The sequence below is a fragment of the Equus quagga genome, chromosome 10 (genome assembly GCF_021613505.1).
Source record: "Equus quagga isolate Etosha38 chromosome 10, UCLA_HA_Equagga_1.0, whole genome shotgun sequence".
NCBI classification, from domain to species: domain Eukaryota; kingdom Metazoa; phylum Chordata; class Mammalia; order Perissodactyla; family Equidae; genus Equus; species Equus quagga.
Genome location: NC_060276.1, coordinates 97,400,619 through 97,418,406, shown reverse-complemented (window position 1 = coordinate 97,418,406; position 17,788 = coordinate 97,400,619). Strand labels below are relative to the sequence as shown.

General features: G+C 39.4%; 1 protein-coding gene across 9 annotated transcripts in view; it reads right to left on the bottom strand.

The window, feature by feature from the left end:
- The window catches only part of DMD (dystrophin), a 2,273,580-nt gene that overhangs the window by 632,168 nt on the left and 1,623,624 nt on the right, over window positions 1-17,788 (bottom strand). For all 9 annotated transcript variants that reach the window (XM_046672830.1, XM_046672828.1, XM_046672833.1 and 6 more), the window contains one exon: window positions 13,110-13,218. In XM_046672830.1, coding sequence (XP_046528786.1) covers window positions 13,110-13,218 — 109 coding nt within the window. The remainder of the gene's footprint in view (window positions 1-13,109; window positions 13,219-17,788) is intronic.

The following is a 17,788-nucleotide window of genomic DNA, read 5'->3' as shown; positions in this document are numbered from 1 at the left end:
ATTTTACCTTGAACAAATAAGAATCAGTAAGAAAAACAATAAGGCTTGTCTTTAGTTCTTACTGGATTCAGTAAGCAAAAATGCTATCACCGGTGCCAGCCTGGTGGCCCAGCGGTTAAGTGCGCACATTCTGCTTTGGCGGCCCAGGGTTCGCCAGTTCGAATCCCAGGTGCAGACATGGCACTGCTTGGCACGCCATGCTGTGGTAGGCATCCCACATATAAAGTAGAGGAAGATGGGCATGGATGTTAGCTCAGGGCCAGTCTTCCTCAGCAAAAAGAGGAGGATTGGCAGATGTTAGCTCAGGGCTAGTCTTCCTCAAAAAAAAAAAAAAAAAAGCTATTGCCAACCCATAGGATTAAAGAAATATACCAATAATCAAGGAAACTTCTCACTCACTTCAACATGAGAAGGAAAATTACTTCCTCCACTTATAATCCATAGTAAACATTATAGGAAATTTATTTATATCTTTTATTTATAAATTTCTTCAAGAATAAAGAATAATCCTGTAAGCTGAAGTGACATTGGAGATTGACTAATTTATGTTATTTTCATAAATACAGTCTCCTATTTTTCTAATGGCAAGTTATTCAGTTCCTGCTTTTTAATGTTGGAGAATAATGATTCTTTTTCGAAGTTGTGATAATTATCAGAAGCAACAATTGAAGGTACTGTAATTCTGATTTTTTTTTTTTTTTTTTTTTTTAAAGAGAAGACTTTTTTTTATTTTTAGAGATTTTATTTTTTTCTTTTTTCTACCCAAAGCCCCTCTGGTACATAGTTGTATATCCTTCGTTGTGGGTCCTTCTAGTTGTGGTATGTGGGACGCTGCCTCAGCGTGGTTTGATGAGCAGTGCCATGTCCGCGCCCAGGATTCGAACCAACGAAACACTGGGCCGCCTGCAGCGGAGCGCGCGAACTTAACCACTCGGCCACGGGGCCAGCCCCTGTAATTCTGATTTTTTTATTGTAGGTCTGTATTACAATTTAGGCACTGGTGTAGTCAGTGCTGTTAGCAATTTTGCATAAATATTAGAATTGCTAGATTGAATATTTGTTTAATGAATGCATCATGCATTGGCAGGTACGTTGGAAAATGAGATTAAAATGTATTTTTTAAAAAATACTGAAGATGAGAGAAGGAATAAATTATATAAATGTTAAGAGGAACATAGCATGTTAGACTGTAAAGTAGAGGTTCTGAAGTTGGATACCAAGACAATAGTCAAGAATAAGAGCTAAGGGATGAGATGGGGGTTAGAATTAGTCTGCAAGATTTGCGTCAAAGCCACAGTATATCCCTATTTGATCAATACTGCAGTCTTAAAAACATTAGGATTTACCACTGAGAGTGCGAGGATAAATCTATCTATTAGCTGTGCCTAAGCAGAAAAAGAAGTTGAGATAGAGAAGAATACTGAAGAGCACTGAGATCAAACTCAGGAGATTCAGGTCTGAGTCCAGATTCTGCCACTACACAGCTGGACAAGCATATAATCACTTAATCTGTCTGGTATTTTAACTACACAGGAGGTTTACCTATTTGATCCAACATAAAAATAAACACACTGTTCATTTGGTCAAAATATATTAGTTGAACACTTACTTACTCCATGCTAGTCATCGAACAAAAGCTGCATACACAAAAGGACATACATTGACAAACAGAGGTAAAATAGGATCCTCTTGGAACTCACAGTCTATTAGGAAATGAAAATTAAATAATTACATAAATAACTTAGTAATCAAAACAATGATAAAGATACAAAAGGAAAAAGTGTGCTTTGAGATTGTATAACACGAGGCTCAAGGAAAGAGTCCTATAGAAGAAAAGGTGCAGCTGACATCTAAAGGATGAGTAACGGAAGAGATCATCCAGGGAAGTGAGTAGTAGGTATGAAAAACCTGAGCTCTTTTCTTTCTCTCTTTGTCTCTCTTTTTTTAGCAGACATACTAAAAGAACTCAAGAAAGGTAGAAGGGGGCTGGGCTTTGAAGAAAAAGGGGGACAGTGGAACAAGAAGTGTAGGCATGGGAACCATCACATAAGACCTTGTAGGCCGTGTTAATGATTTGGAGATTTATTCTAAAAGCACTGGGACACCATTCAAAGATTACAATAGAATGAGATTTACTTTTTGCATTACTATTCTTTGTGAAATATGTTTATACACGGAGTGGATTAGAGAGAGGTAAATGAAATCAGTTAGGAGGCAAGCACCCAGGTAAAATATGATGGTGGCAGAAGGGATGGAGATGGGTAAGACAATTTGAAAGATAGTTAAGTAATAAAATGAGCAGGACTTGGTGGTTGATTGGATGAGGAAAGTGAAGGAGAAAGAGGTGTCCATCCAGGATCACTTGCTGGCACTGCCTTGAGCGGATAGCATTGCCATTTCCCGAGATAGGGCATCCAAGAGGAGAAGAGGGCAGAGTAAATTCACTGGTTCAGTTTTGGTCACGGTGGATTTGAGGAGTCTGAGAGAAATCTAAGTGCAGATGTTGAGTGAGTTGTTGGATATCAGGATTCTCTTGAATTCACTCCAGTCAGCAATTCATTCCCCTACCACTCTAGCCAAGTTTGCTAAATCCAAGGTTGGTTCTTGGGCTTTACCTTACTAGACTTATAGGCAGCATTTGACATGGTTTTTACCAATTCCTTCTCCTTAAATCACTTCCTTCTCTTGGCTTCTAGGTTTCTGTCCTGGTTTTCCTCCTATTTCACTGACTACTTATTACTATATCCCCTACCTCTTATCACTAGGGTCCTCCAGGGCTCAATCTTTGCATATCTTCTCTTTTCTACTATATTTACCCCTTGGCTTTGATTAGCACAATTTCATGGTTTAGTTAATATACTAAAAATTGTGTATTTACATCTCCGGATTGGATCTCACTCCTAATCTCCAGGTCATATATTCCTCCACCATTTCTACATCTCCATTTGGATAACTAGTAGGCATAGGTAACTTAATTTGTACAAAGCAGGCATTTTTATATGGCCTCCTACCATGATGTACCTCCTACTATCTTCCCTAACTCAGTAAATGGCAACACCATTCTTACAATTTGCTCAGGCCAAGAACCTCATTGCATTCTCTCACTCCCTGTATCAAATCTGTCAACAATTCCCGTTGGCTCTAGCTTCAAGACATATTCAGAATCTGTTCACCTCTTGTCACTTCCCCTGCCACACTCTATATAAAACTATCATCATTTCTAACCTAAATTATTGCAGTAGTCTCCTAACTGGCCCTCTCTTGCTTCCACCGTACTCTTCTCCCTACAGTTTACTCTTAACAGGTGTCAGAGCATCTCATTGCTGGGCTCAAAACCTCCATTGGGTCTTTATCTTACACAAGTAAAACTCACAGCCATTTTGATGGCCTTTAAAGCTCTCCCTGGTCTAACGTCGTCTCTTAACTGCTCTCCCCTTCACTTACTGTGTGCTCCAGCCACACTGCTTATTCTTCCAATACTAGTCATGCTCCCATCTCACGACATTTGTTAGAATGCCATTCCTGGTATGCTGCAGCCTAGAATGTTCTTCCCCCAGATATCTACTTGGCTTATACTTTGACCACATTCAGGTCTTCACATAAATTTCACCTTTTCAGTGAAGTTGTCTCTATAAGCCCCACTCTTGTACTCCATACCCATACTCCTTACATTCTTCCCTGTTTTAGTTTCCATTGCAGTTATCACCTCATAACATGCAAACATACTGTATTTATTTATTTTCTTTTTTGTCTATCCCCACAAAAACATTAACTCCATGAGGACAAGAATATTTATCTGGGTTATTTTTACTACTATATTTCTGAATTAATTTACAGATCTAGAATTTAAAAGAGAGGTGTGGATTTAAAGTAAGAATGTGGGAAACTTCCATATATAATTAGTGCTTGAAACCATGTAAATAAACGAGATTACCCAAGAGATTAAAGAATGTGAAAAAAGCAGGCCTGAATTACTTTAAATATTTAATAGCCAGATAAAAAAGGTTGAGCCAGCCAGGAAGGTGAGAAAAAATAGCCAGGGAGCTAAGAGGGAAAATAGAGATCCGTGTTATGAGTGTGAAGGGATAGAAGAAATGTTTCAAAACAGGAGCAGTCAACTGCATTACACGCTGCTAACAGTTTAAGTAAGATGAGAATTGAAATGGTGTTTTAACATAGACGTCATTTCTGGCCTTTGGGCACTCTCAATGGATTGGTGGAAGGACACAGCCAGGCTGCAGTGGGGAGAAGAAATAGAGACAAGACTGTAGATGACTCTTTCTAGGAGAGAGGCTGTGAATGAGAGGGGAGACATTTGTCAGCACCTGGAGGAGAATGTGTGGTTGAGGTAGAATAGTTCTAGAATGAGGATACACGAGCATGTGCATATGCTGCTGATAAAATCCTGTGAGTCAATTTAAAGATACTTTATGTTGCAAGGGAAATCTACTTTGATGTTCCAATATAGAAGGACATGACTGGCTAAGCTAAAATGTGGCAGAAAAATACCAGGTACTCGAATAGTTGTCAAATTTAATACAAGCTAGTAGAACATTACAGCAGGCAGAATGATGTCATCATATAAATGTACGAAAAGGGCATGCTGACTTTGTGATGTGACTGAGTTGTGAGCAGACCAGTAATTATGGAACAGGGTTCAATTCTGAAGCCCACAACAGAAAAACAATATGAAAAACACACTTGAGAGAGTAGAAGAGGGGCCCCAGAGATATTTAAACATTTGCGGGAGAGTTTTTTTGTTGACAGGGCATGGGACTCACCTAATTTAAACTAGAAAAGGAAAGTCTGAAGGGAGATTAAGTAACAGACTTCAAAGAATGTCTAAATGCACAGTGAGCAGAAATGTTCTTTTCCTACTCAACAAATAACTTAGACAGTAACTGGAACTTGGGTTAGGCTGTCTTGAGTATAACGGCAGTGGTGGAACTCCACCTACTCTTGATTTTTTAAGAGGAGAGTAGGCAGTTAACCTTCTTAAGATTGCTTCTAAAGGAGAGAGAACCTTTCCTGAAGATAGTGGAGAGGAATGAATGACCTCTCAAAGACCTTTCAGATCACAATCCTACAATCGACAATTGAAGTGCAAACTGCTACAACTTCCTTTTGGAATCTTCCTCCTTTGAAGGTAAAGTTATACTTGATTTCAAAATGATTTAGTGAAATGTTAGGAAACAATAGGAATACATGGAGAAGTCTCACTTTTGTGGGCTGTGGGGTACCTATTCTCCTGAATATGTTTAAATAGTTCTAATTTCCCCGTGATAATAGCTTAAGAAGAAATTCAACATTATGGTATACTCTTTAGTGATTTCCAGCAAAAGTCTTTTTTGGGAAGGAGTTAAATAATCTAAGGAGGCTAAGGTAATTTTACTGTAATGAACCCTTTATTTCTGTTAAAATGAAGGATACGGGTAATTGAAAAATCTCCAATAATCAGAGTACTTTATTCAACCGTTGATGATATTCCCCGCCTCCTCCTCTCCCTACACACACACACACACACACCCTGAAACTTCCAGGAATGCTTCCAACAAGCATTAGAAATGATGGATTAGCGCTTCTCTTCCTATGCCAGTTCAGACCCCAAAGCTGGCCCTAACCGGAGATGGTAACCAAGCAATAAAACTGCCAAAAGGTTAAGAAAGGAAGAACAAAGGGAACTTCATCATCACAAAATGGATAATTAACATCTAAATACTCTAGTTTTCACAGTCGATCACTGTCTTGGATATTAACAATGACACCACTGTTGTATCCTCCTTGTTAATCAGGGAACATTGTTGAAGAACCTGGCCTGGGACCAGCAACTCCCGCTGCCTACATAGAAAGACTTCCTTCTGATCAATATGAACAATTCTGGGGCCTCCCCAGCCAGGATTTACTGTTGTCACTTCCCCTTGTATAGTATGACACAGCTCATTATATTTCAAACATCCTCACCTCACTAATGCATACAAATAGTTTATTAATTAATTAATTTATTGCTGCCAAGAGTTGGAGGGACTCTGCAGTTGCTCAGGGCTTTGAACTATCCTGGGATGGTCTAAAATTAATTTCTTTCCTGTTACTATAATTGAGTAGAGGACTTCGCATTTTTTGGTACAAAATCTTACTCCTAGCATATCAGACTTTGAGGAAGTTTTTAAGGTTTAGAGTTTTTAACTATAAAACCAACAATGGTATAGCCGTGTCCTAACTGTTTTCAGTAATCATCCACCTGTTAATGAGGCGGAGAAAGACGCAGCCCCACTGCAACTAATGTGTCTTATCCTAAAGTTCAGCTGAAGCAAAATCAACGGTGGGAAACACAGCCGAAACAGGAAACGATATGGGCGGCACCCCTCTTTGTGTTTCTGAGCAGAATGGAGACCCAAAAGGGGAGCAAAAATGTGAGAATTAATTGACAGCTTCCTTCTCTCATGATCCTTGCAGATAAACGAGAAAGCACTTTCACAAGAAATTAATCGTTTTCTCGCAATTTAAATCAAACAAATAAATAGTAGTATGCCAAGATTATAGTTAAAGCTTCAATTAACCTCACGCTTTTATCAAACTGCCTAGATATTTAAAGTCTTATTGAAATAGCCTTGGAATGCTTTATTCAACTCTAGAGAGGCAAGTGAAGTTGAAATAATAAATGTATAAATAACCTTCTGTGTGAGTATTTGATATTTAAGTATAGCCTTCAAAAATTCGAATGAAGGGGCCAGCCCAATGGTGCAGTGGTTAAGTTCGCATGCTCTGCTTTGGTGGCCGGGGGTTCACAGGTTCGGATCCCGGGTGCGGACCTAGCAGAGCTTGTAAAGCCACGCTGTGGTGGCATTCCACATAAAATAGAGGGGGATTGGCACACAGATGTTAGCTCAGCGACAATCTTCCTCAAGCAAAAAGAGGAAGATTGGCAACAGATGTTAGCCCAGGGTCAATCCTCCTCACACACAGGCACAAATCGAATGAAGATAAATAAATCACTGCTTGAGATATGATGCTCTGAATAATAGCATAAGCTTTGGAATCACAGAGACCTGTCTTTGGACATCCACTCTGACATTTACTAGCTTTGTAATTTTGGACAAATTATTTAATCTTTCTGACCCTTGGTTTTCTCATCTGCAAACTGAGAATCACAACACAACTCACGCAAAAGGTATAACCATGGCACTAATTCTAAGGCCTGTTGTATCAATTTAGGTTCACCCAGAAGTAGACCCTAAGACAAGGAGTTGAGTACAACTTAATTGGTTTAATTGGTAGATGATACCAGAAACTTACTGGTTTAATTGGTAGATGATACCAGAAAGTGGTGGTGGGAGAGTAAGGAAATGAATAGGAATGGGAAGGAAGTCTACACAAGGCATACTAATAAACAGCTTCTCACTGTGGGCAACTGTGGTTCAACCAGCTAGAGACATCTGGTGTGGAGTTCTCCTATTCAAGGAGTGGAAAAGATGGCATATTTATCCATCAACTCCTGTCCATCAGTGGTTGAGTGTTGTTCCAGGGATGTTTCCTCCCCAGCACTTTCAACCTGTTCTGCAAATGGGTAAGTTTCTCCTGTGGCCAGAGAAAAAGTGCCTGGTTGAGACACAGGTACTTGCCTCAGGGTTTACAGGAAAGACTAGTGCTGAGAAGATATGGGTAGGGCATTAAGGGCCAAATTTGACCCACCTTCCCCCTTCTGGTTTCTGTAAAGTGTTACTGGAACACAGCCATGCCCACTTATGTACACTGTCTACGGTATGCCTGCTTTCAGTATAAAATGACAAAGTTGATTGCATGACCCACCACAAAGCTGAAAATATTTACTATTGGCTCTTTACAAAAATAGTCTGTTGATCCCTTATCTACTTGGAAGCACAACTGAGATTGGAATTTAGGCTTCCTGACCTCCAATGCAGCAATTTCCTAATTACACTGGAGACTTGCTCTCTCCAAAATTAATTACAGGAAGAGATGGTTTTACCAGAGTTTAATCAACTAGAAACCTCTATTAACTGGCACTTCTATCTGTCTGTATATACAATGGTCATTCATTTCATAGTTATTACCCTGGGACCCTTGAAGAACTCCAATATCCTGATTTGGAGTCTTCACATTAAGTATGTTCTATATGCAATTTCTTTCGAAAATGCTAAATCGGGTATTGTGGAATGTGAATGTTCCCAGACCAAGCAGCTTGTGGATAAGAAAGGATTCACATTGACATTTACGACCAGATTTGCTGGCTCTTTGCCTCCATCTGCCATGCAGGCCTTCAGTCCCATGCAAAGTCCTGTCTACCTAATTGTTTCTGAGAGTCTTTAGGGGAGCTTCGTACAAGCATGGCTATCCTCCCCACAGGTCTCTGAGCTGCTCTGCTAGGCAAATACTGCCTGGGCTTAATGTCAATCTATGTGAACTTCCAAGCACAAAGGCCTTGAGGGGGTGGAGGGGAAAAGAGTGGTGGTCCTGAAATAACATGGAGTTCCCTTTGGCAACTACAGCACTGATTCTCACTCAAATTCCACTCCACGTTGCATGCAGGAGTAGGGATGAATCCCTTCCCCGCTCACCATAGGCTTATGGCAGTAGTTCTTAAAGTGCAGCCCCAGGAGCAGCAGCAGCAGCATCACCTGGGGAATTTTCAGAGATGCAGATGCCCAGGCCTCACCCCAGATCTACTGAATCAGTAACTCTGGGATTGAAGCCCAACAATCTGTGCTTTAACAAGAAATGGGTAATTTCAATATATGGTAAAGTTTGAGAACCACTGACATAAGATACTGGCTACAGACCAACACTTTCATCTCTGCTTTTCCCCCCTTTTCCCCAATGTAGTGGTTTGTGTGTAAAGATAACCACAATAAAGACTCCCATCCCTATATGCATGCCCCCTTTGCAATGACATTGCAGCTCCTCCTTTCAAGAGGTAAAGTCTATTTTTCCACCCCTTGAATCTGGGCTGGCCTTACAACTTGCTTTGACCAATAGAATGTAGCAGAAATGATGTCGTAAGAATTTCAGAGTCTAGTCAAGAGGTTTTGTAGCTTCCACTCTCACTCTCTTGAAACACCGCCCTGAGGATGCTATATAATGAAGCCCAGTCCAGTCTACTGGACGATGGATGAGGGGCCTTGTGGAGGACCAAGGTTCTCCAGCCAACAGCCAGCTGTCAGATATCTGGGTGGGTCCATTTTGGTCCATTTTAGACCATCGAGCTCCTGCTGAGTTGTCAGATAACTGCATGCACATGAATGACCCCTAATACGACCTTCAGAATAACTATGCAGCTAATCACAGCCCAAACCGCAGACCCACAGAATCATGAGCAAGTAAATAATTCTTATTTTAAGCCATTACATTTGTGGTGTTCTTATGTAGAGATAGATAAGTGATATACTCAGGTATCCAAGCAACAATGATTGCAAAAAAGTTTTTTTCCAGCATGCCTATTTGTCCTATAAACTGAAACAATTTATACAGCTCAGGCAGGACCACCTCATCATATTATATAATTTAAGTAAGCAGCCATAAGGGATCTTGGTTTAGTATTTTTATAAAAGCCCTTTGGGCCTCAGTTTCCACACATATAAAAGAAGAATATTCAATCAGATGATAATTGGAATGATTATTCTAAGTTCAGAGTTCTATGGTCCTAAGAAATTCAAATAGAGTAAACTGATTTCTTCTACTCCTTAAGTAGAAAAGACACAAACATTTCCTACTTTTACTCCCCATACATCCAAGATCGAGTTAAGTAACATTAACTACTGGCTTGCTGCCTCCATATCTAGAATTTCCATTAGGCTCTTGGACAGAGAGATAGTGCAAGGTACAGCAAAAAGAAAAACCCAAAACAAAACAGGCTTTGGAGCCTGACACACTTGGACTGAAATCTTGGCTCTGTTTCTTCCCAGCTGTGTGGCCTTAATCTAGCTATTTCCCATCCAAGCCTTGGGATCCTTACCCTAGAAAAATTGTGTTTAACCACATGTACTTTGCAATTATTTTGAGGATAAAGACAAATATGTAAAAGCTGCTAGCACAATAGTAGGAGTGCAGCGGAAAAAACTTACTATGATAAATTATAAATTATATTACAATATAGTAGATGAAATAATAATTGCACATCAAAACCATATTATAAAACAGATTTCCCTTTTTTATATTGTATTGATTTCAGATTAACTTTCTAGAAGTCAGGAATACAAACAATTCTTTTTATTTTTATTTTTGGTGAGGAAGATTGTCCCTGAGCTAACATCTGTGCCAATCTTCCTCTATTTTGTATGTGGGACACCACCACAACATGGCTTGATGAGTGGTATTTAGGTCTGTGCCCGGAATCTGAACCTGTGAACCCTGGGCTGCCGAGGCGGAGCGGGTGAACTTAACCACTGTGCCACCAGGCCAGCCCCTATAAACAATTCTTAATTTAACCATGTTAAAGAAGAAAGAGTTTTCTTTGAATAGAAGCAGTTCTGAATCCACCTGTCTTACAATTGATTCTTTTCATTCAACATCTGTGCATTTAACATTTCTACTTTATGCCCAGCTCTGTGTCAGTTTGCCATAGGGAATAAAAAGCCCTTGCTTTTGAGAAAATTCCTCTCTCCCTCAGTTCTTCTCCAGCTCTGGCCCCAACTCCACCAGCCATCACCAGTGGCTGGGAGTTGAGGGCATTCTAACACTGGCCGCCATGTGGAGGGAGTAGGGGGAAGGCAAAGAGTGGTAGGGGGAGATGAGACTCTTAGGAGGGGGAGAAGGAAGCAAGACAAGAGATACGAAAGACGTTGTCTCCCACTGCTTCAGCCACACATCCCCTTGCCCTCTGCTCTGGTCTCACTGTTCCTGATATTCCTCCATCTTGTTCTACTTCAAGGCCGTTGCTCTGGTCGTTCTCTCTCTGCCTGGAATACTTTCCCCCAGATATACACATGGCTCATTTCCTCACTTCCATGAGCTTTTTGCCATTCTCTTAATAGAAAAGCGTCCCCAACCAAACTACAGACAATCATGTCTGCATTCCCGCTCCCTTTCCCTCTTACCCTGCTTTCTTGTTCTCCATAACCGTGTTTCTCAAACTTCAGTGTGCACAGGAATCACCTGGGGATCCTATTAAAATGCAGAGTCTGATTCACTGGGTCTGGGGTGGGGCCTGAGATTCTGCATTTCTAACAAGTGCCCATTTGACATCAATCTGTGGACTTCACTCTAGAACACTTAACAATATTGAGATAGTACATATTTTCTTCTTTGTTAGCTCATTGTCTTTCTCTTCCAATCAGAGTATGTGTTTCATAAGAGAAGGGACTTTATCCTATTCTATGCAGCATCCTCAGGACCTAGCATGATGCCCAATACATAGAAGCTACTCGATAGATATTTATTAAGTGGGTGAATTATGTATGTTGCTGAAAATCAAAATTGGAACTGGGTATTTTCCATTAGAAACATTAACGTTACATTTCAGTACTTTATAGGTTAAACAGATTTCTGTGCCCTGGTTTTGGAAACTTCTTTTACTGTGTAAAGTGGCTTAAACAGGGATAAACTCAAAATTATTTTCAGAGTTCAACAAACTTATAACCCAATCACTGGAACCCAATCTCTTTATGGAATTAGACAGTCTGAGGCTGAAGATACCAGAGAAAGCTAGAGAACAAATACCAATAAGTGATTATATAGGGACAAACTATGCATGTGTGCTGAGGGAACCAAAAATGACAGGTCGTAAAAGAAATAAACCTGATATAATTAGTGGAATATAATCCCCGATATAGCGATTTTAGTATCCCAGATCAGCAAAAAAAAAAAAAAAAAGGAATGCTCGTACATCTTTTGCAAGTCTCCAATATCATTAAATCTAGCTCTGATGACTACTCAGAAACCCCAGGGGGCACATGAGACACACTCTCCCCAGATTGTACAGCCTCTTTTAGCCCAGGCACTATTTATGCCTTCTATTGAATTATCATTGGGCTAGCCTGGCTGTGATCTTTCCAGTGTGGTATATTTCTACTTGATATAAAATAAAAATCAACTTTACTTGAAGAACCAGTCACCACGCTTTAATATTTCAATCATTTGATCTTTGAAAAGTAGACAAGGCGGAAGAAAAAAAAACCCAAAGATGTTTTTAGTTCTGCCTAATTATAGAGTTGGTACAGCAAAGAAGTTTGCTGGCTCCTTTCCCCTGAGATTCAAAGCCAGTGCTAATATTGCCATGAGATTTTATGCATACTTTCTACTAACAAATGAACAGAAAGTGAAATAAAATAAACTGAAAATACGCAGTAAAAACAAAAGTTCAAACTGTAGCTAAATGAAGGCACTTTCCTCCCTCAAGTCTGCTTGTGGTAGTCATGGTCCATTTTTCTTTTCCTTGGACTAAAGATGGAAGAGTTCTTAAAATTGTTTTCAAGTGGGACAGGGGAAGGTGCTAGGAGGACCGTGTGTGTTTTCAGGGATTTCTATAGGCGTATTGTAAGAATGCTGTCTAAATGATACAGGATTCATTGCGATGGAATCCTCCTACGTTAAGTGTTAGTGGGTACTCTGGAGCTCCACCTTGATCTCCATCAGACACAACACACCCACTCCTGCTGCTGGGAGTACTGGCTGTTCACGGTGTTTCCTACCAGGAATTGCCTTCAGCCCCAGAAAATTCTTCTAAGGTCTCCCCATCCTCCCAGCAGGCAGTCCGCGGGCAATGACTAGCCGGTTCAGGAATACAAAGGTCAGGCCTACTCCCTGCAATTCAGAACAGCTCCGAAGAGCCAGTCCAGCTCGAAGGCTTCCATGGAGTTGGCTGAGGACTCTGTTGCTGCCCAATGGCCCTTGAGCCTCTTCTGCTGTCCCATGTACCTTTCTTCGTTGTAGGTATATCTCTAGAGAACACATCCCAATATGCCTTTGTCACCCAATGCTCTGAATCAGAATCCATTACCCAGGAACCTACTCTAAGACATCTGGCCCAGCAAATAACACAAAGGTTTATTTCTGTTCTCAGAATTGCAATCAATTTTCCCTTTCACTAGAGATTATCGTACTGTTGTGCTTTTGAGCAAATGGCTACAGCCAAAGAGAAAGTAGTCCAGCATACTTACGGGCTCCAACAGTGGTCAGGCCAGGAGCTGGACCAGGCCGCTTTGCCCTCAGCTCTTGAAGTAAATGGGTGACCGCCTTCCACTCAGAGTTCAAATCTTCTAACTTCCTCTTTAATAGAAAAGCATACATGTTATTTATTTAATTAACATCTTGAAGTTAACTTAATTCATGAAGTTATTAATTCATTTTGTGAAAACATTATTGCATTTTACTTCTAAATTAATTTTTCTGGATAGAATTCCTTTCAAAAATGTTATAATTATTTTAGCCAACCACCCTACAAATATTTATTGATTGTTTGCTACGTACAGGCTCTTGCTTCGGGCACAATTATTTTTAGAGGAAGTAGAGTGCAAACATCAATAAAAGCTAAACAAATGAAAAAACAGTGTCACCTCAGCAACTGGCTTGACCCTTTTACATGGTATCCAGTGTGGCTGCATATGAGAATTATCCACAGAACATTAAAAATATCCTAACGTGCTGGCTCACCCCAGATCAATTATATTAGAATCTTTTGGACGGAGGGGCTGTGGTACACATGGGGATATGTCACTCAGAGTTCCCTTTAAGGAAGGACTCTTGTCCCAAATGGTGGGAAAGATGTCAGCAGACATCCTTCAGTTGTCAGTCCCTTCAGGGACTGTCTCAGTTGCAGAGGGCTGCCTTGCCCAAGGGCGTGCCCTTCCCAGGGCAGCCCTCATCCAGCGTCTAATCAAGGTGAAGGTATAAAGGCTCAGCCAATTTGGCTTAGAGCAGGACAATTTTGGAGGGCCGTTTCAGCTGCAGAGCTCCTAGCGGAGTCAGCCCAGCCTGTGTATGGTCAGTGGCATGCTGCTATATGTTTCAAACTGGCTCTCTGGGTTAAAAAAAACACCGTAATTTTAGTGTTTGCCAATTTCTGTGGTGTAAATACGCCCACCATAGCTAATTTTAAGTTACCAAGATAATGTCAAGCAGCTCACAAAATTTCTGAAAATTTGACAAAAGGCCTTCCTGAGTAGATACAAGCTGGCTCCAGTACACCACTGGGTAGCCATGTGGTTACTTATCACCAGTAGAATGTGAGCAGAAGGAATATCGGTCAGTTCTGGGCTGAGGCTTTTAAAAAATGAGTGAGGTTTCTCCACCCTTCTTTCCCTTTCCACTGTCCAGAAGCAGAGGATGCTAAGGTCCTAGGGCAAACCTACTCAGTGGATTGGGGAGAGAATTAATCCTAATGGCCTGGAGCAGTGGTTCTCTACTTTGGGACCATCAGAATCACCTGGAGGCCTTGTTAAACCACTGATTGCTGGGTCCCAGCCCCAGAGTTCTAGATTCAGTGGGTCTTAGGTGGGGCTCAAGAATTTGCACTTCTAACAGTTTTGTAGTTAATGCTGATGCTGCTTGTCCGGGACCAAAGTCTAAGGCATCCATTATACCTAATGAGTTACCTAAGCACCTCCAATGAACGTTTATGTCCCACCCTTGACAAAAATAAGAAAATAGGCCCTTAAATCATTTGCTTTAGGACTTAATTCTCTTGAGGAACTCCACTTGAGAAAAGCTACCAAGGGAATAAATACCAAAATAAATACTAGAAATTCATCACTCCTTAATTTAACTATCATCTATGCTCCTGAGGTTATTTATGTCTATTGTGTCTAACATCATGTCAAACCGGGGCTTTTAATTGTTTGTCCCAGAGTGCATGTTGTTAAACATCTACTATCGCGTCAATGAATATAACTTTTTATTTATTAAAACGTAAGGCTTGAAATGGCTGATTAGGATTATGTGTGTAGTGATGGATTGTGATTAGTCCTTAGGTGGTGAACACGATGTAATCTACACAGAAATCACAATATATTACGATGTACGCCTGAAATTTATATGTTATAAACCAATGTTACTGCAATAAAAGAATAAATTAAAAAAAATACCCCCCAAAACAAAACAAAAGCAAAAAACATAAGCCTTGAATCCAAAAGCAAACAAAAAAATATCTCTGATCAGTGAGGAAAACTACCATTGAAAGTCATGACACGTGGAGACATTATTCCCTTCTGATATCAGAGCTAAACAATGAGAATGAAATATACAAGGCTAGTGAATTAATGTATATTTGGTCTCTTGATTGCCCTGCAAAGTTGCAGCGACTTCACAAGGACCGAATATTAAGGGCAACTAGTAGTAACCATGCTGACCACAAAAAGTAACAAAAGATAACAGGGAGGAGACAATAAACATAAAAGCATATAACTAGAAAATGTAGTGATCTTGGTCAGTTATTGAAAGGAGAACAGTGCAACATATGAAGAAGTCTCATCACATATCATTTAACTCATAGGAAGTCACATATATGTTCCGAGAGAGAAGGAGGGGGGAAGAGAGGGAGAGACGAATTAGAAATTGATTTCAATACTGCTGGGATGTGCCTACTTTACCACTCAACAAGCATATGGCCCCAGAGCGAGTGGGTGAGGAGAGATGGGAGTTTGCTGTTCCCACAGTTGGCTTAAGTTCCACTTTCTTCTCAAAGTGTAAGCATCTTACTGTGTTGAGTTTGATTCTGATATTTAAAGGTACAAAATTCTTTAAGGTAAAGAATTCGATTCTAATATTTCCAACCTGGCTTCTAAAAGCAAAGTAACTACTTCATCCGGGTCTCAACTCAATAAACAGTAATCTGTATTGAACTTCACATGCCATGTGCATCACTGTATAACAAATGGAACGATAATTGATGCTTATAATGATGCCCCTGAAAATGAGGAAAAGTTTAAATTACATTGTGGTCTAGAATCAGAAGTGCTGGATTTCAGTCATAACTCCTTACTACTGAGTGAGTGATCGTCGGCAAATTAGACAGGTCGCTCAGACTGATCATCCCTGAAATGCATATAATGATATAACACTACAACCTAACTCATAGCTTTGTTGGAGAAACTAAATGAGATATTTTATGTGAAAAGGACTCTGTGGACTGTAAAGTACTATAAAATTGGTGGTTAGTTATCACGCATTGCTTAATGAAGCGAAACAGAAGACAGTCAATAAAAGTTTTCATTAAAATAGTTAAAATGAAAATATTTCAACGCTTAAAGGACTAGGTTTTGGTTATCCTGAAAATAACATGTTTATATACTCCATTCCCTTTTATTAATACATAAACTCTGAACAGTCTCTTCATTTATTCAAATCTTATCTTGCCCACTGTTATTTCTAGACGGGTAAAAGAGGGGTTATTATAATTTCAAATGTAGAGGTTTTAAAAGTTAAGTAGTACCCCCCAATGTGTCACAAACATCTGAAGATATTGCAAAGTGTCAAAAATGTAACAAGTTCAGAGTTGTACATTCCCCAATCTTTCATAATTATCAGCAAATAACATCACATGAAATGGCTATAGATTTTGATTCAGCTTGTCACAAAACTACTTGCAACTTCTTCAAGCGTCTGGTATACTTTAGACTTGAAATTGATTATTTATATATTATGGAAGTTCTTTTTGCCTGGTTTTGTTTTGCTTTTTGGTTCTCTGGCGCGTGCCCATATTTTCCATTCTCTCATCCTTTCTATTGGGCTGTAAAGTTCTTTCAGGTGCAAAAACTGTTTGGCTGCAGTAACTAATGCAGCGTTATTCACATAATAAACTTTAAGCAGTGCTCAATAAAAATCTGTAAAAGGTAATGATTTGCTAATCATGTTAATAATCTTTAACTAGATTTAAGGGAATCACATATATGTCTAAATTTCAACATCTTTAAATATAAAATCAGTGGGATAATGCTTATCAAGTACTATTCTTGATTAGATTTCCAGAATTTTAAAACTTTGAATATGCTAAGTAAATTGCAGATCCCAGGCTTTCCTCACAAGAGCTCAAAACTCAATAGTCATAGTGGATTCATACTTTACCCAAAGGGAGAAACTTTGAGATCATTTTTTTAAAATGACAAATTTAGTTTCATTGTAGGGGATTTTTGCCGCTGAGCATTATTTTCCATTGTATATAATTTGCTTGGAAATAGTCATTAAAGGTTAAGACAATTATATCAAATGATGTGAAATTTCTTTATGAAGAACAGAAATTAATTACAAGCAAAAAGGATTTCTAAATCCAGCTTTCCTTTTGAAATTTAAAATGCAATATAGTTTTAAACTCTGAGTTTGGGATTTTCAAAATTAAAAAATCTTTCATTTTTCTCTTGTGCCATTGTTTGGCATGCAATTCATATCTGCTACATAAAAAAATGAATCCCCCTATGGCTGCATATACACAGACATGCATGTGATTATTGTAATTAAAACATCTATGTCTCTCTTTCTGTCTGTATAAACACAATTAATACAACTGAGGATCAGGAGTGAAATTCAAATCTCTAAAATGCTTGCTCAGTTCAAGCATTAGTTACCGAGTAAGCCTAAATTGAGACTTTCCCCCCAAATGTTTCCTCAGAAAAGAGATAGCTTGTATTAGAGTCCTTATATTGTCTTCTGTTTCTCAGTTGTTTTATCTTGAACAACAAAGTTGCACAGTAGCCTCAAATAACCTCAAGAGTTGTGAACTTGTGATGCTTATAGAAGTCATCTGACAGAATTGGTTCATGAAAAAAAAAGGGGTGAAGAAACTTGATAAACTATTAGCAATCATTCCTAGGGTATAACCTTACACTTACCAGTGGCGAAAGACATT